Raw genomic sequence first — 24894 nt, forward strand, 5'->3', positions numbered from 1 at the left:
GATGAGGAAATTGAGGCTCTTAGAGGCACGGGATCCCCCAGAGCTGAAACAGGACTCTCAGCCCATATCTTTTGAGTGCAAATCCTGAGGATTGTCTATTTTACAATCCAGACTGAGCTGTGAGGGACTGATATTCTCACCCTCCCAAGAAAAGATTAGCATTTGGAAAGAAAAAAAAAAAAAGAGGAAGAGAGAGACTGTTGACACCAGTTAATGTCTGTGTACTGTGAGAGGCAGCGTGAAAGGAGGTGTCTCAGCCAGGGAGGACGAGGAGGACTTTTCAGGCCCCAGATGCAGCTCGTGTCGTCGGGGAGGGGAGGCTCCTTGTGCTGTCGGGGGAGGGGAGGCTCCTTGTGCTGTCGGGGGAGGGGAGGCTCTGTGTGCCTTCGGGGAAGGGAGGAGAGGCGTCCGGTGCTCTGAGGCCACCTTGAGCAAGCCTCCCGCAGGCAAAAGAGCCAGCCTGCCTCAGGGAAGCGGCGCTCAGCCTCACGTTCAAAGGGTCCTTCGTCTCATCCCATGCAGCCTCCTAACTGCATGACCCTCTCTGCTTGAACACTCTAGGTGGTGGGCACCCCACTACTCCCCAAGATAGCTCTGTGGAACGGTTTGTGCTTCTTGGCTTAAAGAGGAACACCCCCAGACTCGTTGCTGTCGCTCCTGTGCCATGCTTTTAAATGCCGTTGCCACCCTGGGCCTTCAGTTCCTCTAACCCACCCCCACCACCTCTGTGTGTGGTCCAGCCATCACAAGCAGGGCAACGCCTAACCGTAAATACTGCAAAGCCAAGGAGACCGCCCCAGGTTGCCCCTGGGGGTGGGCTCAGAAGGCAGAGCGGGCATGATGAAGCCAGGAAACAGGCTGTTGGTCCTGCCCATCTGGACGTGTTCCCGCAGCCGTTTCTCCTCTGGGCTTTCCCGCCATCTGGGGCGAATGGGCAGCAGTGCACTCATGCCTCTTTCTGGAACCTTCTGTGTGCCTGCTCATCACATCACCCCTTATCTCCCTAGTCTGAGGGGAAGTCTTGCTCTTTTTCTGTTTTCTCCTAAGCGTTTTGATTACACCAGAATTCCTCTTTATCCCCCTGCCCCAGGGACCTTTGGAAGCCCAAGTCAGGGAGATCGTAAGTTTTCCTGCCCTCCTTGGAGACTGTGAACTAGTAATCTGAGGAGGAAGGACAGAAAAAAGGAAAAAAATAACCAGGAGGAAAAAAAGTTCCACTGCAAACACAAATCATTAATTCCCACCAAAATCCTGGGGGACGTTACCACGCCCATTTTATAGATGAGGAAAGTGAGGCTCATAGAGGTAAGTGGCGTGTCCAAAGCTCAGTCCGTCTCCACCACACTTCACTTCAACCGAGGATGCCATGCTGTGCCATGGGCACCAGGCAGGCACCCCCCTGGCCCCTCCAGATGACATCTGTGGTCCCATGGTGTCTTTTCTTGTTTCCCTACTTAAACTTGCACACCCTTCCATCCCTTCCCCTCCAGCCAGGCAGTCAATGTCAGCAGATGACCTCAGAGATGGTGGAGGGTTGTGGGGATGCCTTGGGTCCTGCTTGCCCTGCAGCAGCCAGTTTACGTTCACTCCAGCCCTGCCCTCCCAGAGGCGCTGAGCCCTCCCTAGTGGCTCTGTGTACAAAGCTCCCCTATCCCTTACCTCATGGGTCCCCCTCAACCCCGGCTCAGGCGCTGAGCTTTGCTGCTCTGGGTCTAAAACTCCCAGCCCCCGACAGTGACCCGAGTTCTGTGCTTTGTCCCTTCTGAGCCAGAGCCCCAGGGGAGGCCAGACCAGGACGCCCCCTTCCCTTTCCTGTTCCGCTTGTGCAGCCTTCCTCGCACTCAGAGCAGGAGCCTGTGGGGAGTGGGGTCAGGCCCTCCACTCACACCCTGGAGCCGCAGAAAAGGGGTCCCTGCAAGCATCCAGGGGGCCGCACAGACCCCTGCTCCCCCGGCCATAGTCCCTCCAGCCCGCTTGCACCATGCACCTTATGTACTGTGGTTTCCTTAATATTTTTTCCTTTAAATCAATTGGCTGACTTTTTTTCAGCACTCTGTACGTTAGCTCTTAGGCTTATTCATCATATCTGACTGCAGCTCTGGAATCTTCAGCCAACCTCTCCACCTTTCCCTGCAGCCCCAGCCCCTGGTAACCACCATTCTATTCTCTGCTTTTGTGAGTTTGACTTTTTTGGATTCCACATACCAGGGAGATGATAACAGTGTTTGTGTTTCTGTGTCTGGCTTACTTCACTGAGCATAACGTCCTCTGAGTTCGGCCGTGTTGTCACACATGGCAGGATTTCCTTTTTATTGTTTGTTTTTGGCTGTGCGGCGTGGCACGCACTATCTTAGTTCCCTGACCAGGGATCGAACCTATGCCCCCTGCAGTGCAGAGTCCTAGCCACTGGGCCGCCAGGGAATCCCAGTAGGCTGAATAATATTTCACTGAACAATATTTCACTGTACTTTTCCTTACCCATTCACCCTTTGATGGACACTTAGGCTGTCTCCATACTTTGTGGCAGATAATGCTGCAGTGCGTGTGGGGTGCAGATCGCTCCTGAGATAGTGACTTCATTTCCTTTGGGTGTGTGTCCAGGGGCGGCATTGCTGGGTCATATGGCGGCTCTAGTTTAATTTTTTGAGGAAGCTCCATACCATTTTCCACAGTGGCTGTGCCGGCTTACATTCCCACCAACAGTGCATGAGGGTTCCCTTTTTTTTCAACTGACTTTTTTTTAACTTAGCCTCATCCTAAACAGTAGTAACCCTCAAAGTCACAGCTGTGATGTGCTTGTTCTATAACCTTTTAATGCATATTCAATTCTCTTTTTAAAAATGTATAGCTGTTTGGGGCTTCCCTGGTGGCGCAGTGGTTGAGAGTCCGCCTACCGATGCAGGGGACACGGATTTGTGCCCCAGTCCGGGAGGATCCCACATGCCGCGGAGCGGCTGGGCCCGTGAGCCATGGCCGCTGAGCCTGCGCGTCCGGAGCCTGTGCTCCGCAACAGGAGAGGCCACAACAGTGAGAGGCCCGCGTACCGCAAAAAAAAAAAGTACAGCTGTTAAAATTAAAAGGGTTCAACCATGTACCAGCTAAAGGGGCACACCGCCACCATGCGCTCCTCACACGCTGGTCCCCTGGGTCTGCCAGCACCTGCCCTGCCCTGCCCAGACAGCGAGGCCAAGGCTGGGAGAGTGTGGCCATGTCACAGGGCTTGGGACGTGAGAGATGGCATGTGGAGTCAGCCTCCAGGCCTCCTACCGCCAGTGGTCAGCCTGGCGGTGGGATCTCAGCTCTACCAGTCCTGCTGTCACCCTGCATGTCACTTTGCCTCTTGGGGCCTGGGTTCCTTGTCTCTGCCGTGGGACGGCAACCCTACTCGACCCCTGCGGTGCACAGCGCCTGCTGTGTGTCCAGCACAGGGCTGGACGGCCCCTTCCCAGCCTCTTCTCCCTACTTGGCTGATAGGAAGGGCATGGGTGTGAACCAGCTGTAGGGGGATCCCGCTTCCCTCCCAGTCCCCACCAGCCGCTCCCGCCCGGCCTTCTGCCAGCACAGGCCAGTGTCCCTGTGGGCCTGGCCTGACATGCCCCAGCTCAGGAAGCCCGCCAGACACCCTGGCCCCCTTCCCATCTGTCTGGCCAGCCGGACATGGGTCGTCCGGCCTCGTGGACTGGGGCCATGGACCAGTGCCCTGGCTGACCTGGCCAGCCTCAGCCCTGAAACCACTTCTCCCAAAGTGAGGGAAGAGACTCCCATGTGTTTCCACAGTGGGGAAATGCCCCGTCTGCTCCCAGGAGGTGTGCCTGAGCCGGTGGGGCTTCTTCAGAAGCAACGAGGCCAAGGGGTCCCCTCACCCTCCGGCCTCCAGGTGTGGGAGAACTCAGAGCGGAGGCAAACTGTGCTCGTCTGTCCAGGGCCCTCAGGACCGTGTCACTGTCCCAAGGGTATCCGGGGGCCAGGTGAGCCACGTCCATGGTGGAAATCTGGAGGACCAGCACCCAAAAGTGGCAGAACCCTGCCTGGGTGCCCTGGGGAGTTTCAAGAAGAGAGAAGGTCCAGCCCGCCCTCGTTCGGGGTGCTCTGTGAGAGCTGGGGTGAAGCCTCAGGAATATCCAAGGGGGTCTCAAGTCCCACATTCCTTGAAGGACGCAGGCACCTAGTCCTTGGACTCCTGGATGCCTTCACTGTCCTTGTGGGAGCCCCATCCAGGCCCCGCCCTGTGTGCCCATGGCGGCTCTCCTCCATCGCCCTCCCCTCCTTGCCCAGGGCCACAGCCTCCCTGTCCCTCCCGGGGCTCTCCACCTCCAGAGCCCCCGAGACACCCTCCTCCAGGAAGCTGGGGCTGATGCCCTGGAGACAGGCAGGTGGGCGGAGCCTGGCTGGACGGTCACCTCCCAGCCCGTCCATTCCTGGCTGTGTGACTCCAGGAACCTGCCTCTCCCTGCTCTGCCACTTCGTTTGTAAACCGAGGACAGAGCTGGGCGCCTGGCAGCACTGCTGTGCATTCAGTGAGCTGCTGTGTGTGAAGCACAGAGTGACTCCTGCTGGGACCAAAGCAGAGCTGCTGGCAGAGAACCGGAAGGCCAGGACCTTAGCGTGGGGTTCAGAAGTCAAGTGGGCATCATGGCGAAAGCCCATTTACAAGGGATGGGCAATGGGGAAGGGAATGGGCCAGAGGCTGGGGCATTCATCCATTCTTTAGACGCTTGTGGACGCCTGTGCCTTGCCCAGCCCTTGCGGGCACAGGCGTCCAGCAGTCAGGAATCAGGCTCCTGCTCTCCGGACTGTCTGCCCGGAGTGGGGGGAGCCATCTGCACCCAGGCACCAGGAGGTGACGTCACTGTGACCTCCCTGGCCTCTCACCATCATCTTGGATGTGCTCCTGGGAGCCCAAGGCTGGTCTGAGCCCGGAAACAGGGGCCTTCGCTGTGGGGAGGTGCAGTGCGGAGATTCTCAAAGCAAAGCCTGATGGCACATACAGCAGCGCCTGTAGGGAGGTTTTCACATGCAGATTCCTGGGGCTCAGGATGATTGAATTAGAATCTCCCAGGTGATTCTGACGTCCACTGCAGGATCAGAGCCTCTGAAGTGGGACAGATCACCAGGGGACTTTACGTGGAGTGGACGAGGATGTCAAGGAGGATATTGATGCTTTGAGCCTGGTTTTTATTCATGCCTGGAAAGAGACTCTTGCTCTTTACAAAAGCTGGGAATTAGCCATCTGGGTAATCCAAGGGCCCCCTTCAAACCACACGCATCTGCCAGTCCCTGCAGCTAAAAATTGCCCTGCAATTCAGAGGACCCAGCCTGGCCTGCCCTCCCCATGCCAGGCTGAAACAAGAAAGGGCTTGGGGAGGAAGAAGACTGGGGAGGACGGCAGGAGGGAGCTGTAATTCCCCTGCAGCCACTGAGTGCTGGGCTTTCCATGTGACATCGATCTCCTCCTCCTCTGGACAACCTCAGGAGGAAGGCATCTGTTTCCCCTAAAAGAGCTGAGTGAGGAACCGGGCTCGGGCAGCGAGTGTGTGGTGAGGCAGATTGGAGCCCAGGTCTGTGGGCCTCAGGAGTCTGGGTTCTCTCTCTGAAGGTTGCGGCTCTGGGTTAGTGTGGTCTGCTCTGTGCTCTCCAAACCAGATGTGGGGTGACTGCTGACCTCATGGGTGTCACCTCAGCTGTATTTCCGGTCTGCTCCAGACCTCCCTGGGTGATGCCCTCCCAGGTGGCATGGGCCCCCAGAAGCCTGTCACAGGAGCAAGTTCCCTGGCTTTGTTCCCCCGGGATCCAACTTTGGGAGAATTGGTGGGTGGTTATGTTAAATGATCATTTTTGTTGTTGTTTTTGTTTTTTGGTTTTTTTTTGCGGTACGCGGGCCTCTCACTGTTGTGGCCTCTCCCATTGCGGAGCAACAGGCTCCGGAGGCGCAGGCTCAGCGACCATGGCTCACGGGCACAGCCGCTCCGCGGCATGTGGGATTTTCCCGGACCGGGGCACGAACCTGTGTCCCCTGCATCGGCAGGCGGACTCTCAACCACTGCACCACCAGGGGAGCCCTAAATGATCATTTTTAACAGAGTATAATCGTAACTCACGGGCAAGTGCAAAATGAATACCTGCCAAACATTGTCCCTAAGTAATGAGAGAACCAGTAAGATGCTACCACTGGTTCACAGGAGAATTCAAAGTACTGTACGTATAAGGCGGTAAAATGAATTTACAAATAGGTGCAAAACTGGCTGAAAACAATTCTGTATAAATTGTAGATAACTGATAGTCATGCAAATGCAAAGGAAGAGATAGAAATGTGGATTCAAATGCCTTTGGACAGGACATCAGTTGTCTACAATTTATAGAGTTGCAAAATAGCTCAAGGACGTAAAAGGCCAGAATCAGGTAACCCAGAAGGCTGTGATTAGACAACGCCTAGTTTTGCCTTGAAGACACCTGATAGTCTTTTCACTTCAAAGCCTTTCAGTCACCAGAAGTGGGCCACAGATCTGGCTCTAAGCTTCCTAGCAGCCAAACAAGGCAAAAAGGAAACAGCCTCAAATTCAGTGTCTATAAGGACAGCTGTATAGTAGTTGTTCACCGTAAGTCCAGCTTCGCGGTGCCTTGAGACCATGTTCTCCTTCAGGGGTGGGGCAGGGGCCTCGTCAAGGGAACCCAGTGGGGTGAAAGCAGCATCCTCAGTGACGTTCCTACCACAAATGCAGTGCTGCTTCCATAGCCAAGGCAGCGGTTCTCAAAGTGTGGTCCCAGACCAGTAACACCAGCCTCCCCTGGGAACTTGTTAAATATGCAAATTCTCAGGCTCCACCAAGACTTTGGGGGTGGGGTCCCAGCCATCTGTGTTTTAACAAGCATTCTGGATAATTCTGATATGAGCTGAAGTCTGAGAATCATGGGACAAAGTTCTCAACCCTGCCGTCACGGTAGAATGACCCAGAAAGCTTTAACACCGCATCATGCCTGAGCGCCACGCAGGACCGATGAAATCCGGCTCCCTGGATGTAGGGCCTGGTTAGGTATGTTTTTAAAGCTCCGCGGTGGTTGTACTGTGCAGCAGGCTGCAGGCTCACTGCCATGGAGTCAGTGGGTGCGAGCAGAGGCCGGGAGATGCTCCATCTTCTGTTCCGGAGGAGCCCAGCCCTGCCCTTGCGAGGCTTATGTGAGATGGCGTGTCCCTGTGTGTCTGCAGCACCGAGCACTCACCATGTAGATGCCGAGGCCACCGCCCCAAAGGTGACAGGGCCCATTAGACACCGCGGTTCCTGGTCCCGGGAGCGCAGCTAGTGGGGACGCCCAGGCGCGGGTGCTGGGGCTGGTGCCACAGTGCTGGGGAGGCCCTGCGTCCACGCTGCGACCCGTCTGACCCCGCTTCTCTCCTTGTCAGGCTGCCAGGGGCTGTGGGACAACACGAGCTGCTGGCCCTCCTCTGCGCTGGGACAGACGGTGGAAGTGGCCTGCCCGCGGTTCCTCTGGATGCTCGTGGGCAGAAACGGTAACCGCTCAGCCCAGGGGCCCAGCTGGGAGGCTGTGGGGCAGCCCTCTGGGTGGGCCTGGGCCTGGCGGCCTGAGGCCGAGGAGATTTCTCTGGGGACAAGGAGTGAGTAGAAGGGTGGGGGTGGTCCTCGCTGGGGATGGGAAGCCTTGACTGGGGAGGTGTGGTGTGGCCTCAGTTGTCAGGGCGCCAAGCAAGGGGGCCGGGGGCCACATACTGGGGAAGTGGTGAAGGAGGCCAGGCCTGCTTCTCCCTGCCCGGTGCCCTCTTCAAGAGGCTCCCCTCCTCCCTTCCACGCTTCTGCCCCCTCAGCCCCCGGGGCCCTCGCTCCAGCCCTCGTGTCTGGCTCACACCGGGCCCAGGCTGGCCTTCCAGGACACTTACTTCCTCTGTGCCCTCTCTGCCAGGCCCTGCTGGTGAACTCTGCCCTCCCTGGAAGATTCTGACAAAGCTGCAGTTTATAAGGGTTCCCTTAATTTCAGGCAAGGGAGTGAGGATGTTGTCTCGGGGGACACGCAGGGACGAACACTGGCTAAAGCCCTGTCACGCGCCAGGCATGTTTAGAGACGTGAGCTCGTTCAGTCATCACAAAGGCCCTGCAAACCACAGACCTTTTCCCTGCGCTTGACCCAGTTCAGGAGTAAAAGTAACAGCGTCGAAGAGGGCTTTAGCCCTTGGCCTCAGGTTCACGGCTGGGAGGTGGAGAGGCGGGGACTGCCGTTTCTCCTCTCTGCCACACGGTGTCGCTGTGGGGCTGCAGGACCCGCCACCCGCCCGTCGGCACGGAGGCGCTGCCTCTTGGCTGCGCTGCCTGGCGTCCGGGGCTGCGTGGGGGGATCATCTCAGCCTGGGTCCCACTGTGCTCATGCCCAGCAGCAGGTGCAGGGCATCGGCTAGCCCAGGAGCGTAGGTCGGGTCGGGACAGTCCAGCCTCAGTTACCGAGAACCATCCTCCCGTGGAGACACCTCGGGTCCGGAGTCCGGGGGAAGGCTTCTTGGTGGTGTTCCAAGGGTTCCAAGGCTCCCTAGCCAAAGCAAGGAAGGAGCACCCAGTGAGGACAAGCTGGTGCTCCAGACCCTTCCTTTTGAAAGAAGAAAGAAACAGAATAAGTGAATTCTTTCTCAGGGCACCCGCTACGTGGGCCCAGACGGAATGAGTGTCTGTGTGACTGAGGAAACTGCAGGCTGGACTGTGCCTCCAGATATTTGTCTGTCTGTGCCAGGGCCTAGAATGTTCTATCTAGGGTGCATTCCTTTGATGCTTAAAAGGGTGCTGGTCTTCCAGAGTTCCTTATTAAAAAGCACACTTGCTGAGTGGGGTCAGGCCTTGGCGTTTTTTCCCTTCTACCTTGGTGGGGATGGGAGCCTTATAGCAGCAGAGATTCCTAACCTGACAAGGGTCCTGGGGGCTTTTGAGAATCAGATAAAAGCTTTGGCCTGGCTCTTGCCCAGACTGCACACACATATACGTATATGTGAACAGAAATGCTGACTGTAGTTTTGGGGGCCCTTGAGGTGTTCATTGACCTGAACTTGGGGCAGAATCCCTTACCTATTAGGAATTAAACCCAGGGGAAGTGGGTGGGAGGAAGGGGCTACAGAGGGAGCCCACCCCTTGTCTCCTCTGCAGTTCTACTAAGAGCCCTGTCAGCAGAGGGCACTGCCTTGTTTACTGCTCTGGGCACCTGGTCTGGATCACACGCAGCAGCATCTTGGGAATCCTGTGGGGTCTGTGGAGAGAGGCCCCTGGACAGGCAGCCTGGCTTCCAGGGACACGCTGTCTGATAACTGCTTTTGGCTTCCAGGCAGTGTGTGTGCTTTTAATTCGGCCTTTTCATCCAGCCTGTGTACCTTTGACTACCGTTCTTTCCTCTCTGACAGCCTAGCTTGTTTGATATAACTATAGAAACCTTCCACCCATCTCCTAAATTCCAAGACTCCAAGCCCCACCGTCCTGGCCCTTTTTTTTTTTTTTCTTTCAGTACACGGCCTCTCACTGTTGTGGCCTCTCCCGTTGTGGAGCACAGGCTTCAGACGCGCAGGCTCAGCGGCCATGGCTCACGGGCCCAGCCGCTCCGCGGCATGTGGGATCTTCCCGGACCGGGGCACGAACCCGTGTCCCCTGCATCGGCGGGCACACTCTCAACCACTGCACCAGCTGGTCCATTTTAGAAAGGCCAAGAGCAGAAGGGAAGTAGCCCTGTGGCTCCCACTCTGTCTGGCACCAGCCTGAGTGACATCCGCGTGCTGTCGTGTTTCCTGACGCGTCCTGCAGTGTGGCTGATTATTCCCGTTTGGCACAGAGAAATGATGCACCTACGGGTACACAGCAACAAAGAGCCAGTGCTGGGTTTCGAACTCAGATCTAGCTGGTTCTAAACCAATGCTCCAGGTCTCATGAGCCGTCCTAGACCTGGCACGCCTAGAGCCCGAAGGCCACGGTCTCCTGCTAGAGCTGCCCCTGGGACCTCAGGGAGAGGGCCAGGCAGGAGGGCCTTGCAGTGATGGGCCACATCCTGGCTGCACACTGTTGCCCAGTTCTGGGCCTTGGTTTCCTCGTCTGTGAGATAGGTCAGCAGCACCGCCCTCAGTGGGGCGCTGTGAGGATGAGATCAGGATCAGTACATTAGCCTAGCGGCTGGTTCTAGAAATGCCCACCATATTTCTCCAGCTCAGTGGAACCCTGAGAGCCAGTGGCCCTGTCAGAGAGGAACACACCAGGCCCAGCTGGGGTGGCTGGGGGCCCTGGACAGGATACTGATTAGAGCAAAAGGAGCAGCAGGGTCCCTCTGTACAGGGTCAGCTCCCTGCACCCCTGCAGCCTCCACAGCAGCCAGACCCGGGGACCGGAACACGGCCCTCCTCAGCAGCCTGGAGAGGAGGGTGCAGCCGGGCCGGTCAGGGCAGGCAGGGCAGTCCCCCCTGCTGTCCCAGACTTCCTTCTTGGCCGACAGCTCCTCTACCCCAGTCTTTGGGCTCCTGTTCTAAGAGCTCCTCGTGGGCAAGCTCTTCCCTCTCCTCTTGCAGAAGCAGGCTCTTCATCCCCCCTCATCCCCCTCATCCGCAGGCTCTTCATCCCCCCTCATCCGCTTGTCTAGCCAGCCAGCCAGCCTGCAAATGTCTGATGAGCAAGCGCTCTGGGCAGGCCCGGAGGAGCCCTCGGGAACAGTCGTCTGCCAGGGAGGCAGGGAGGCCGTTGTCACCTCCGTGTGGGCGCAGGCTGCAGCCTTGTGCTGGAGGGGTGGGGCGGTAAGCCCCGGGACAGGGAGGGAGGGCTGCGGCTACCTTGTGATTTGTAATGCAGAGAAACGCAGAGGTGTGGCCTGGTGTCATGGCTAAAGAGCTAATCATTCCATCCTCAGGGGTGGCCGCCTGGAGGGCTAGCTCTGCTGGTTTTCAGATTCTGGGGAGCAGGGTGTGAAGTTAGATGTAAAATAGAACTTCTTAGTGCAGAAGTAGGACCAGGAGCCTGAGGAAGGTCCGCTGTGGGCAGGCCTGGGTCCTCACCAGCCAGGCAGATTCTATGGGGGGGCCCACCCTTAGATGGCTGCAGGGCCTGCGAGCAGGAAGGCCAGGAGTAAGAAAGGGCATTAGGACAAAGCCTGCGGCCAGGAGTGTAGGCCTGAGCCCCGGGCGTCACATCCCAGGGCCCCCATTTATGTGGTATGATCTTGAGCGAGTTGTTTAACCCCGGGGTGCCTCAGTTTCCCCAGCTGTAAAATGGGTGTAGTATTTACATGTTACAGTACATTTTACTGTAAAAGTAACAGTGCTGGCCTCCTAGTCCTGTTAGGATTAAATGAGTTAATACCCATCACACGCTTAGAACAGTGCCCAGCACGTAGCAGTGACCGTGTATTGTTACAATAGAGCACGAAATTTTATAATCGAATAAACACACAGCTGTTAGTGTGAGATCAACATTGTTTGATTCAAGGTGTGTAACCTTCTCTTCTTAAGCACTGCATCCAGCCTCTCTCCTCGTAGGAGACACTGCAGTGCCTCCCAGCTTGAAGGTTCTCCGGGGGCACCCAGGGAATCGAGTGGTGACGCTGTAAGTTCTGCTGGGCCTGGGCCTGGGGCATGTGTCAGTCGTCTCCCTCACTGTGGAGCTCGGTGCCTGGCACAGTGGCCGTGAGGCGGGGGCCAGAGGGGTATCGGTGCAGGGCCGGCCAGCTTTGCAGGTCGACGTATCCGGGAGCCGCGGGTCTGTTCCGCGCTCGCACATCTGCTCTAGGCCATCTGCCTGCGCACCTTTCCCACTACTTTTCCTGACTGACTCTTACTAAGGCTCCCAGGGCCAGCTGGGCCAATTGCAGCTGCCTGTGTGGTTCAGAGAAAGGGACAGGGTGACGGAAGGAAGCTCCAGCTGCCCCTCAGACGCGGCGAGGGCACCCGGAGAGCCGGCCTTGGGTCCGGTCCCCACTGCTCACTGCAGGCTGCTTGGCCTCCACAGGTTCCATATTTCGAAACTGCACACAGGGCGGCTGGTCAGAGACCTTCCCCAGGCCTGACCTGGCCTGTGGGGTCCACATGAACGACTCCTCCAACGAGAAGAGGGTAAGCCTGCCAACACCTCCCTGCGGGGCAGAGGTGGCTGGGGAGCAGAGAGTGAAGCTGGCTCAGGGTGAGGTTGGGGACTCGGGGCTGCCCCTCTCAGCCCCACACCCCCTTGCTCCCCTGGGCTGGATGGGCCCCCTTCCCCGCCCTGGTCCACCAGCCCAGAGGTGATGGTCCTGAGGAGCATGGCACAGTGAGAGCTGCCACGTGCCATCGGGATGCTGGCGTGAAACCCAAAGAGCAGAGACTGGGGCTAAACGCTTGGGACCTGGTGGTGAGTCTGAACCTGCCTGTGACCTTGGGGGTTGGGGAGGATGTAACTTCTCTGTGCCTCAGTTTCTTCATCAGGGAAATGGGGTTAGTAATAGTCCTGACCTCACAGGCTCGTGAACCTGTGGAAGTGCAGGCAAGGGTGCCTGGCCGCAGTGCCAGCTCCCAAATGTCCCTTCTCAGAGGAGCTTCGGGCTCCAGAGGCAGGAGAGCCTGGCGGTGGGCAGGCCTGGTTTGAGACAGGACGCTGGTGCGGTGGCTCTCTGAAGGGGCCGTCTGGTTCAGAGCCCTTCCCAAAGGAGATTGAGTGGGGCCTGACGTGGAGGATGGAGTTTTTTCTCTCCCAGGTCTTACCATCCAGTTAGGGAAGACACATGAGGTCTTCAGATCCGATGGGAGTAATTTAATAAGGATACCTGTGGTCTTGGAGGGCCAGTGGATGGGCTCTGACCTCTGTAGATTACCCTTTCTGTCACTGACCTATATGAAGACAGGAGGCTTACGTGTATCACGTTTGTAAAGTCCATAAGATTAAGAGGGATCATTTGTTTAATGGGTGGCAGGACGGAGGTTCGAAAGTGACAGAAATTTCCAACTGGCTTCGTAAGCTAATGTGGCTCACGTAGCTAGGGATGTGGAGAACGGGCATCAGGACCCTTTCATGAGCAGTACCCCAGAGCCACCCAGGACCAGGTTCTTTCTGTCTCTCCTCCTGCTAGCCTGGTGGTTTATCCCAAGGCTGGCTCTCTTCCTGTTGTCAGATGACTGCCATTGGTGACTATAGCTGCAGACTCCCCAGGCCTGCCTGTCCAGAAGGAGGGACAGCCTTACTTTTCTTGCTAACAGCAAGAAAGTTTCTCAGCCAGGCCGCCAGCAAGCCTGTCCTGACATCTCACTGGCCCCACGTGACTTGAGCCTGTCCACCTCCAGACCATCCCTGGCAGAGGGTTGGGACACGTGCTTGGCTTGGACCAGCAGTTCTCAAACTTTTTGGCCTCGGGATCCTTTTACACCCTTGGGAGTTATTGAGGACCCTAAAGAGCTTTTGGTTTTGTGAGTTATGTATATGAAAACCACAAATAAGAACTGTTGGTTTAGACTAATCCGCTGGGTGGGAACGGAGCCCAGGGCCTTAACCATGTTATTCATGGTTGAAACTGTAAAACGCCAGAAGAAGGAGCAGAGATTTAACAAAGATAAATGCGGGCTGCCCTGGCGGCTCAGTGGTTAAGAATCTGCCTGCCAGTGCAGGGGACATGGGTTCGAGCCCTGGTCCAGGAAGATCCCACATGCCACGGAGCAACGAAGTCCATCACCACAACTACTGAGCCTGTGCTCTAGAGGCCGTGAGCCACAACTATGGAGCCCGCATGCCACAACCACTGAAGCCTGTGCACCTAGAGCCCGTGCTCCACAACAAGAGAAGCCACCGCAGTGAGAAGTCCACACACCGCAACCAAGGGTAGCCCCCGCTCACCACAACCAGAGAAAGCCAGCATGCAGCAACGAAGACCCAACACGGCCAAAAATAAATAAAATAAATTAAAACAAAGATAAATGCAGAGTTCTGGACTTAACTCAGAAAATTAGTTGTCTAAAATAGTAAAAAGATGACCTACCGTGGCTTCAGCTCACATTAAAAAAAAAAAAAAAAAGCCCTAAGACTGGTGGAAGGGTTTCCAGACCATGTGATTCACTGGTCCTTAAATGTCAGTCCACAGACAAGCACAGACTTTGTCTTTTTTTTTCTCTTTTTGGCTGTGTTGGGTCTTTGTTGCTGCACGTGGGCTTTCTCTAGTTGCAGCGAGTGGGGGCTACTCTTCGTTGCGGTGAGCGGTCTTCTCATTGCGGTGGCTTCTCTTATTGCAGAGCACGGGCTCTAGGCGCTCTGGCCTCAGTAGTTGTGGCTCGCGGGCTCTGGAACACAGGCTCAGTAGTTGTGGTGCGCGGGCTTACCTGCTCCACGGCACGTGGGATCTTCCTGGACCAGGGCTCAAACCCGTGTCCCCTGCATTGGCAGGCGGGTTCTTAACCACTGCACCACCAGGGAAATCCAGGGCTTGTGGGATCTTAGATCCCTGACCAGGGATTGAACCCAGGCCCTTGGCAGTGAAAGTGTGGAGTCCTAACCACTGGAATACCAGGGAATTCCCACAAACTTTTTCTTTTATTCTGAGAATTGGATCATCTTTTCTTAGTGTTGAAATGTCTTTTTCTCTTTTAATCAAATGATGGTGAAAGTATATATTTGTTGGTTGTCTTTTTGCAACTTCTTGACTTGGCACACACCAGTTGCCAACAGTGGACTCAGATCAGCAGAAAGACCAGGCAAAGCTGCCACTTGGGTAAAAAAAATGGAGTTTGCTTACCCAGAGCAGAGGTTAGAAAACTAGGACCCTTGGGCCAAATCCAGCCCACCATCTGCTTTTGCAAATAAAGATTTATTGACACACAGCCACACCCATTTGCACCGAAAGGGCAGAGTTGAATAGTTGCAAAAGAGACCAAATAGTACCCAAAGCCTAAAATGTTTTCTGTCTGTCCCTTTATGGAAAACGTCTGCTGTCTCCTGATGTAGAGGATAGAGAAGGAGGGGGCCCAGTCGAGACACACAGCAGAGAGATGGGCAGCTTGATCCAGGACAGGCAGCAGCCCTCTGGGGGGGCAGGGGGTGCACAGCTGCAGAGGTTGAGGCCTGGGGCACTGTGGTCACATCTGGCTTCCTGGGAACAGGGCTCTTTTGGGGTCAGGCCAGGGCATCCTGAGGGTACCCCGGTAGACAATAACCCAGCCACAGGACAGCACAGGATGCTCAGCCAGGACTCTGCGTGCTTGTCACCCCATGCCTCCTCACGTTGCCACAGGCTAACCCGATGTGCTCCTGACCCGGGGCTGCAGATCCAGGCGTCCCCGGGGTGAGGCCGACGCACTCAGCTGTGGGGCACATCCCACACGTGACGACATCCTAGGCTGACACATTGGTCCTCCAATTTTTTGACATTTCACTGCTCTTTGACGTCCCTACATCTAGGAACCATTCATCCAATGCAACTTACTGCCGTTGTGGCTCCCCGCTTGTTGCTGAGAGGTGGCTTCTGGCTTCTGGAATTGCAGTCACCTCAGTGCAGAAGCACAGGGTCACATGGCAGGCAGCCCGTCAAAGCTTCCCTCTGCTGCCAGGAAACTTTCGGTCGGTCTGAGTCCCGTCGACTTTGTGCTTACTCCCCTACCCCTGGGGCTCACAATTAAGTCTCAGGAGTTTTGGTACTCAGCTTCCCTAAGCTTGTTTGTTTCCTTTAGGGTGCAGTGTAGCCAGTTCAGATGACAGTCACCTTCCTCCGGAAATGCTCCACTTTACTAATGCTCCTCTTAAAATAACATACCCAGAACTGGACCAAACACTCCAGACATTCCAACGTGGCCTGCTTCACAGCACTCCATTAATGTAACTGAGAAGAGACCTAATAGTCCTAGCAGCTACCTCATACACATACCTCACACCGGCAGTGTCAGACTGCTGACTCAGACTGAATGGTGGTTGGGGGGGTAGAGGGTGGAGATGGGGAAGAATCAACATGTGCTGAGTGTCTTCCAAGTGCCAGGCACTGTCTAGATACGCTACCTGATACCCTGTTTGTTCTTCCAAAATGCCTGCACGGTAGATATTATCCCCATTTTGCAGATGAGGAATCTGAGGCTCAGAGAAGTTAAGTAATTTGCCCAGGGTCACACAGCTGTTGAGTAGTAGCAGTCCTGGGTTTGGAACCCTTGTCTCTTGACTCTGAAGCCTGTGCATGTTCTCTCTGCATACACTTCTTTAATGCCATGGAGCTTGGGCCACTCAAACCTCAAAGTCATTTTCATATGAACAGCTGTCAGGTTTCCCCCAATAGTATTCTTGTGCCTGTGGTTCTTTGTTTTGTATTACCCTTTTCTTCTGGTTATAAGATAGTACTTACCCATTGAAGAAAAATGAAAAGTACAGAAAAAAATACAAATGAAAATAACAACTCTATCCACAAGTTTATACTCCAAAGTTAACCACTAATAATGTCTAACACACCTCCTCACAGTCTTGTTTCTGTGTGTGTATGAGACTGAACCACATGAGATGGCCAATAATGCAGTCTTTTTCGATGTACAGAAAAGGACAGTTTCATACAATTCAACCTAACACTTTTTTTTACATAAAGCAGAAATCACACTGTACATGTAAAGTTTGTATTCTGCCTTTTCAGTTAACATTACATTATGTCCTGACATCTTTTAAAACTCTTGGTAAGCACACTTTTTTAATGTAGTCTAACCTTTGGATTTAAAAGAATTTAGTTAACTATTCTTCTGTTGTTGGACATTTGCGTGTTTTTCATCAAAAATGGTCCTGTGATAAACATCTTTATATATGAATATGCTTTTATATTTCTGATAATTCTTAGAATTAATTCCTAGAGGTAGAGGGGTGGTCAGAAGGAATGCATGTTTCAGAGGTTCTTGATACATGCTACTCTCCAGAGAGACTGAACCAATTTTCACTCCCACTATACCTTCACCTACATAGAACATTAGTACTTTTAAATATTTGTTAATTTGGTTAGTAAAAAAAAAATGGTATGGCATTATTGCTTTACTTTTTATTTCCTTGATTCTTTTTAACGTAAAATAGATAGCTAGTGGGAAGCAGCGGCACAGCACAAGGAGATCAGCTCGGTGCTTTGTGACCACCTGGAGGGGTGGGATAGGGAGGGTGGGAGGGAGGGAGATGCAAGAGGGAAGAGATATGGGAACATATGTATAACTGATTCACTTTGTTATAAAGCAGAAACTAACACACCATTGTAGAGCAATTATACTCCTATAAAGATGCTAGAAAAAAAAAGACTGTTGTACAATTTGGTTTTCTTTTTGAACCTTAAAAATACAGGTCTTCACATTTATTTCTATATGTCACATTATTCCATTCCATTGAGATCTTCTTGAATCAAAGATGAGCCAATAGTGTGAGGTGGCTGCTGAACAAGTAAATGACTGCTTGGCTGCATTTATAAGAGTGCAGTGTATAGATCAGGGGAAGTGACGGTCCCACTGTATTTCTTCCTGGTCAGAGAATGCATCTGGAGCTTTTCAGCTATCTGGTTCTGGGTGTCTTGTTTAAGAAGGACATTCACAAACTGGAGCATATTAGTGGAGAAAAATGGTGAAGGGTTATGGAAAGAGATTAAAGACACAGGGAATATTTAATGCCCAGACGATAAGTGGGGGACAGGTGGGCAGAAGAATTGTATTCAGAAAGGACAGGCCTCTCTGTAGAATCTTTGTGACTTTTCTGTAAGTCTAAAGCTATTCTACGTGAAAAGTTTATTTTTAAAATAATTATGGGCTCTAGGTACAAGACAAATTCAATTTATTTTCAGTGACTCCAGAAGAAGAAAAGGGACCAATAGGTACAATTTAAAGGTAATAGGTTTTAGATTCACTTGAGAAAAAATTATCTAATACTTTGCACTGTCGTATACCCAGTGACTTCTTCAAAAAGCAGTGAGTGCCTCATCCGTGGAGGTATTAAAGCAAAGGCTTGAATTCAGGGTGATGGTCAGGGGCCCTGTGTATGGGATAGAATTTTGAACTGGTATCAGATGATCCCCAAGGTCTTTTCCCAAGCCAAGATGTCGTGAGTCTATGAATGCGTGTCCTTGGGGTATGAACAGAATAGCAGTCAGAGTTGAAGGGGCTTCGGCAGCCTGGAGCAGGTGCACTCTGTGGCAGAAAAGGGCAGGTTCAGCCAGGTGGGTGGGTGGGGCTGACACGGCCCTCTCTCTCTGCAGTACGAGTACCTCCTGAAGCTGAAGGTCATGTACACCGTGGGCTACAGCTCCTCCCTGGTGATGCTCCTGGTGGCCCTTGGCATCCTCTGTGCCTTTCGGTAAGAACCTGCTGCCAGCTCTCCATCTTCCCAGCCTTCCCTGGCACAGACTTCGGGTCTCTTTTAATTGTTCTGACCAGAGAGAGGAAGGTCTGGGTGGGCCACTTTGTCCCCTCTTGATCTAAAGCTTACCTGTGGCAAAACTTGGAAGTTTCTGTGACCTCGTTCATTCCTTTATTCATTTGACATTTACTGAACATAACTAGAACTTACTGCACCAGTTGCTTTACATGTATCATTTCTGATTTTCACACAATGCTGTGAGATAGGTATCATCCCCATTTTACAGGTATATTAGCCAGACTCTTGGTTGCAAGAAACAGAAATCCGCCTTAAAGCACCTTAAGAAAAACAAAGGTGACCTGATGCACACGATTGACAAGTTCAGGGGCACCTGGCTTTAGGTGTGCCTGGATCTAGGTGCTCCAAGGTATCAGCAGAACTGGGTCTGTCTCCTGCCATTTCTTCACCTTGCATTGGCCTCAGGCAGGCTTTACGCGGGGCTGGCACAGACAACCACCAGCAGCTGCAGACGTACATTCTACCAGCTCAGCGACACCAGGGCCAAGGGACCCCCTTCTTCATTAGTTGCAATGAAAAGTCCTGGGGGAATTCTCATTGGCTGGCTTTGGGTCACATGCCCAGCCCTGAGCCAATCACTGCAGCCAGGTATGGAGCTCTGATTGGTCAGGTCTGTCATGAGGGTGGGGGTAGCGTCATCCCCAACCAGAGATGGGATGCGTTTCCCCGAAAGAAATCCTTGTTCCTGAAGCGGAAGGAGGGGAACAGTTAAGAGACTTCTGCCCCTACAGCAAGGGGGAAACCTAGGCTCTGGCTGGTGAAGGGCTTGCTCTAGATCGTGTAGCTGAAAAGTGGCAGAGCCCGGGTCTGATTTCTCCCCACAGCCTGTTGTTCCTTTCTGTGCCACTTGCCCCCTTCCCCACCCCCTTCTGACAATTCTGGGAGCTGGAGGTGGTCGGAGCAGAATAGGATCTCGCCCTTATAACCCCAGCTTTTTTTTTTTTTTTTTTTTTTTTAATTGCAGCATGAGACAGAGTAGGCTGGGCACCCGGGGGGGGCTGGGCTCATTCAAGTTCTGCAAACAGGAGATTAGAGAGTTGTCACCGTCCAGGGCCTGGGTTTCCGTGGTGCGTGGAGGTGGGGGGAGGGGTGGGCGGCTGAGCCCTGGGCCTCTCCGGCTCTGGCCCCTACGGCCCTGCATCCTCTCCCTCCAGGAAGCTCCACTGCACCCGCAACTACATCCACATGCATCTCTTTGTGTCCTTCATCCTGCGTGCCCTGTCCAACTTCATCAAGGATGCCGTGCTCTTCTCCTCCGACGACGTTGCCCGTTGTGATGCCCACAGGGTAACACGCCTGCGTGGCCCACGGCGTGGCCAGGCCTGCCTGCTCCCCCGCTGCCCCCGCTGTCCCTGCTGAGGCTGCACTTAATGCCTAGAGTAAAGGGGCCAGCGCTGGGGAGGTTCAGGGAGTCTCATGTCCCCAGATGCACAGTCTGGGACCCACATGAAAGCAGTTTGTCGAGAAGCCCATGGGACTGCTGTTCAACTCCCAGTGTCCTGGAGTGGATTAGCCATTCTGGGAATTAGACACATAGCAATCCCCTCCCTTCCCTGCTCCTGCCAAGTCCCAAATGTAGACAGATAGCTAAAGCTAGAGGGTTGGAATTGTAGAAAGAAAAAGGTGAGCATATGCTTGTGTGTCTGCACACCCAGACGTGCAGTAGAACAATCGTTTTGTTAAATCTAACCCTCGTCCTCCTTCTGAAAGCTCAGATGAGTCTTCTTTCATTGCAATGTCACTGGGTACCAGTTGAGGATCCCTTTCGCTGTACGTAACAGAAAACTGTACATCAGTGCCTTAAACAGATGGGGGTTGTTCTCCACAGAAGCAGTCCACAGGTGGGTGACCCAGAGGTAGCACTGGCTCCATGCCATGATGGACACAGTCCTTTCCCCTTTCTGCTCTGCCATTCTTGATCCCATGTCCCATGCTTTACACTGCATGTTAACAACATGGCTGCTGCAACCCCAAGCCTCACATCCATGTTCCAGGCAAAAAGCAGGAAAGTCAAGGTTGAACTTTTTTTCTCTTTGGGAGGCTTTGCCTCTTCCCAAGACTATGTCTACATCTCACGGGCTAGAACTGTGTCATGTGACAACATCTAACTGCAAAGGAAGCTGGGAGATTGAGTATTTTACTATCATAGTCTCCACAGCAGAAGCCAGCAAGGGAGAAGGGGATTGGAAATCGAGATTGGTTTAGTCAGCCTGCCCTCCACTTCCCACCACTCACATCTGTAATTGCTCACAGATCTGTCAGGTTTGCATTGCTTATAGTTTTCCATGTGCGTGTGTGTATGTGTGTGTTTTCTGACTCAAGACTGAGAGGTCCCTCAAGGAGGGCCCCTGTGTCTCAGGGAATTTCCTGGGAGTCAGAAGACAGATTCAGGCCCCACCCCCTCACTGACCAGTGGAGAAGTCCAGCAGTGCCCAGCAGGGAACCTTTCCAGGTTCTACTAACCCACAGACTAACGAGCCAGCCACAGGCCACACCTGGAGTCGGAGTGTCTGGGAGGCCACAGGCGGCCCTGGGCGCTCCTCCCCTGTGGACGTGGATGTGACCTGCGCTCTGTGCAGCAGCCCTCGGGCCATCCCAGGAGCTGTCCTCTCTTCAGGGAACAGCGCGGTGAAAGGAAAGGAGGCCCTCACAGTGCGGGAGTGGGAGCCGTGCTGGCATAGAAGCCTCGGCCCAACAATCCCACAGGCATAGGTTCCAGGGATCCCTGCAAGGGACAGGCCTGCCACAAGAGTCACAGCATCAGGCAAGGCCAACCCTGGCACCCCCCTCGGGTATTCAGAGGCCTGCAGTCCAGATGCAGTGCACCAGGCAGGGTCGTGTACTCTCATCAGTGTTAGTTCGTCCCTTCTTCATCTATTTCCAGGAAAACTAAGCCTGGAAAGGATTTTATTAACCTTTTGCTCAGAAATCCCTTTCCCTCTCTAGGCCTCAGTTCCCTCATCTGAAAAATGCCCTCATTTGCTGCTGGGAATTGGGTGATATCTGACCGTTTGACACCTGGCAGCCGGTTCCAGAATTTGAATGCCGTTCCTGCTGCTGCAACAGCCCTTTGGCCATCTTGACCAAGCCTGCTGGCCTGTGGATTTCCACTCTAGAGAGCTCTATGAGCCTGGTCTTCTCATACTGGAAGGCCAGAGGGGGTGGCCGTGAGCCCCAGAGGCTCCCTGCTTGGCCTGGCTGCTGACCCCTGGCGCACCCCACCTCTCCTGGAGGGAAGCCCAGGGCCGCCAGCCTGGGGCTCAGCTGCCTCTCTTCGCAGGTGGGCTGTAAGCTGGTCATGGTCTTCTTCCAGTACTGCATCATGGCGAACTACTCCTGGCTGCTGGTGGAAGGCCTCTACCTTCACACACTCCTCGTCATCTCCTTCTTCTCAGAAAGGAAATGGCTCCAGGGATTTATTGCCCTCGGATGGGGTATGTTTCTCCAGGGGTACGGTGGCTGCATGCTATGTGGGAAGGGGCACTGAGGCAGAAGGAGAAGGGTGTGGGTTCCAGTTTCAGCTCTATACTTAGTTAAGTTCGTGAACTTGTGTGATCTTAGACAAGTTGCTTGATGGTTAACTCTCTGGCCTCAGTTTGTCTGTCAAATGGGAAAAAATAGCTAAAATTTGGATGCCCCAATTTCTGGCATCCAAAGCCTTTTACAGTTTGATACCCCCAACACTGTTGCCTCGTCTTCCCCAGACGTTGCATCCATACGTCCTCATTCCTGCTTCCTTTTGTATCAGTTAGGGTGCTTTTGACCGTAGGTATCAGAAAACCTGGCTTAGATAGGCTTGAAACATCAAAGAAATTAATTGGTTCATGTAACTGACAAGTCCAGGGATCACCAGCTTCAGGTGAGGCTGAATCCAGCAGTTCAACGTTTCTTTTTGTTTTTCTGCTTTGCCTTCTGTAACATCAGTGTTATCATTAGGTGCTCCCAATGTAACCGCCAGCAGCTCTGGGCTTCTTCCTGGCTTCATTGTTACATCTGATGAAAGAGAGAGGCTGTGTCCAAGCACTCCTGGCAAATACTCTGAAATTCACTCTGATTGGACCAGCTGAAGTGTTATACACATCCTTGAACCAATCACAGGGGCCTGAGAGAATGGGATACACTGATTGGCTTAAGCTACTCAAACCACATAGCTTCCCAAAGGAAATTCAGGATTCAGTTTCCCGGAAGGAGGGGAAATGGTAGTAAGACAGCTGACTGCAGTCCCCATTGCTTCTCTTACCCCTTTCCTTTCTGGTCAAGGAAGATGATAATAATTCTGATTTCTTGAGCACCTACCGTATGCCAGGCTTTGAGCTCAACGCTTTGCATGCATTATTTAATCATCACAACAACCTCCAGAGGCCTCTTAGAGGAACCTTGGCTCAGAGACACGATGTAACATGCTCAGCTCACACTGTAGACAAGGGCAGAACCAGAATTCAAACCAAGGCCTGTCTATTTGCAAAGCCCCTTAACTCTTATTCTGCCATAAACAAACATCCATCTATCCATCCTTCCATCCATCCGTCCATCCCTCCATCCATCCATCCCTCCATCTATCCATCCATCCATCCATCCCTCCATCAATCCATCCACCTATCTATCCCTCCATCCCTCTATCCATCCACCTATCCATCCATCCATCCATCCCTCTATCCCTTCCTGCCTCCCTCCCTCCCTCCATCCATCAGTTGTTCATTTGATAAACATATGTAAGTTCCCCACTGGGTTCTAGACAGTCAGCTTTCTGTGAGTGACTCACAGGCTTACAGGGGTAGTCATGTGTAGTAGCCATTAGCTTCATTTTCTTTCTTCTTGGTGCCTTTAATTAAGAAGTGCCCCTGCCAGGAATGCCCCCCACTGTCTTTCCTTCTTGTCTAAACCCTTATGTGCAAGGGCTGTATCTCCCCACAAGACCATCAGGGAAGTTGCCTGAGCCAGCGGAGTTCACTGAGCCCTCCTGCTTCTGAACTCTGTCAGCCTGATTAGCACATGACCCTCAGTCAGCAGGAGATGTAGGGTTCTGCAGATCTGGATTTCCACATAGGCCAGTAGTTCCAGAGAGCCTGGGACAAGGGACTTGCCTTATGCTGCTAACTCTGCCCCAGATGCCCCCGGTGTCTAGCCACCTCACTGAGCCTTGACTCCCAGATCTGCCAGGATTTCTCTGTATGAACGTGGACAGTTTCATCTTCTATAATATCAGGATCGTGATTTGCTGAACTTTCTTTGAGCACTTCTTTGTCCTCAGAAGGGCTTATGGAGATTACAAAAACAAAACCAAAAATGGTTCCATCGCTCCAGGGGTTTGTAGTCTAGCGAGGAGACAAAAGTGCATTGTGATAATATCTCCACCACGGGTTTTTAGGAGGTTTAAGTGAGATAATGAGAGCCTTCTTTTCTTACTCAAGTATATTTTTTAAATATTTGTTTATTTATCTGGCTGTGCTGGGTCTTAGTTGCAGCACGTGAGATCTTTAGTTGCAGCAAGTGGGATCTTTTAGTTGCAGCATGTGGGATTTAGTTCCCTGACCAGGGATGGAACCCGAGCCCCCTGCATTGGGAGCACAGAGTCTTAGCCACTGGGCCACCAGGGCAGTCCCTCTTCCTCAAATATTCATTGAGCATCTAGTATATGCCAGGCCGTGGGGACAGAGCAGCACATTAAACAGCAGCAGCTCCTTCTCTCTGTGCCTCTCTGCCTGCACAACCCCCAGGGGACATGAAGGGACTCAGGAAGGTCTAAAGCTGTCTGTCTGCGAGAGGCTCTTGTTTTGCAAAAGCAGTGGCCCCTGCCTCAGTTTGTATTCACCCCCCTCCCCAGAGATAGGTTGCTGAAATGAGTATGTGGCCACCATAAAACTGCAAAAAAAAAAAAAAAAAATTTTAAGTAGGAAAAAAAATTACCATAGGCCCATCTGTTGAACATTTTCTAGGGTTTCCTTCCAGACTTTTTTTATACTCCCAGTTTTTCCCACATGGTTGCAATCGTCCTGTATGTAGAATTTTGAATCTTGCCTCTTTCCATGAACACAGAAGCATGCTCTGTATTCTTTCAAATCTTCAGTAAACATTTTTAACCACTGTGTGGATGTATGTAACCAAATACCTACTTTTTGGATGTTTAGGTTGTTTCTCATTTTTCACTGTGATAAATAACACAGCGAGGAATACTTTTATGGGCAAAGCTTATTCCATGTGTAATAGAGAATCCTGGAATTGGGACCCCTGAGTCAGAAGCTTTTACTTTTTCAAGGTGGCTGGGGTGTCAGTCTGTGCCCAGGAAAGCGTGATACCTCTGGCTTTTATAGGAGCTGCATCAAACTCCCATTCACTGAGGGAACTCAGACTGGTGGTGCTCCAGCTGGAGCTGCGTTGGAACCATGCAGAGGGCACGTCAACCTGGTTGCCTGGGCCCCGCCCCACAGTCTCAGTCCAGTGGGCCAGCGGTGGAGCCTGAGACTCTGCATTTCTAACCAGGTCCCAGGTGATGCTGATACTGTTGTTGCAGGGACCACAGTGAGAACCACGACTTAAATCATTATCCGCTTTTCAG

The 24894-nt window shown here is 53.1% G+C and overlaps 1 protein-coding gene across 9 annotated transcripts in view; it reads left to right on the forward strand.

Moving 5' to 3' along the window:
* Positions 1-24894, forward strand: part of SCTR (secretin receptor) — a 64461-nt gene that overhangs the window by 22149 nt on the left and 17418 nt on the right. For 8 of the 9 annotated variants that reach the window (XR_004350805.1, XR_004350804.1, XR_004350807.1 and 5 more), the window contains exons 3-8: positions 7400-7507; positions 11964-12067; positions 12228-12341; positions 18160-18257; positions 19493-19625; positions 21619-21772. Coding sequence is in view for 6 of the 9 variants with exons in the window: in XM_032638164.1 (XP_032494055.1) it covers positions 7400-7507; positions 11964-12067; positions 12228-12341; positions 18160-18257; positions 19493-19625; positions 21619-21772 (711 nt within the window). In the remaining 3 variants the exon portion in view is untranslated. The remainder of the gene's footprint in view (positions 1-7399; positions 7508-11963; positions 12068-12227; positions 12342-18159; positions 18258-19492; positions 19626-21618; positions 21773-24894) is intronic. The other variant, XM_032638168.1, reaches the window with a different exon arrangement.

Source organism: Phocoena sinus, chromosome 7, assembly GCF_008692025.1.
Source record: "Phocoena sinus isolate mPhoSin1 chromosome 7, mPhoSin1.pri, whole genome shotgun sequence".
Taxonomy (NCBI): Eukaryota; Metazoa; Chordata; class Mammalia; order Artiodactyla; family Phocoenidae; genus Phocoena; species Phocoena sinus.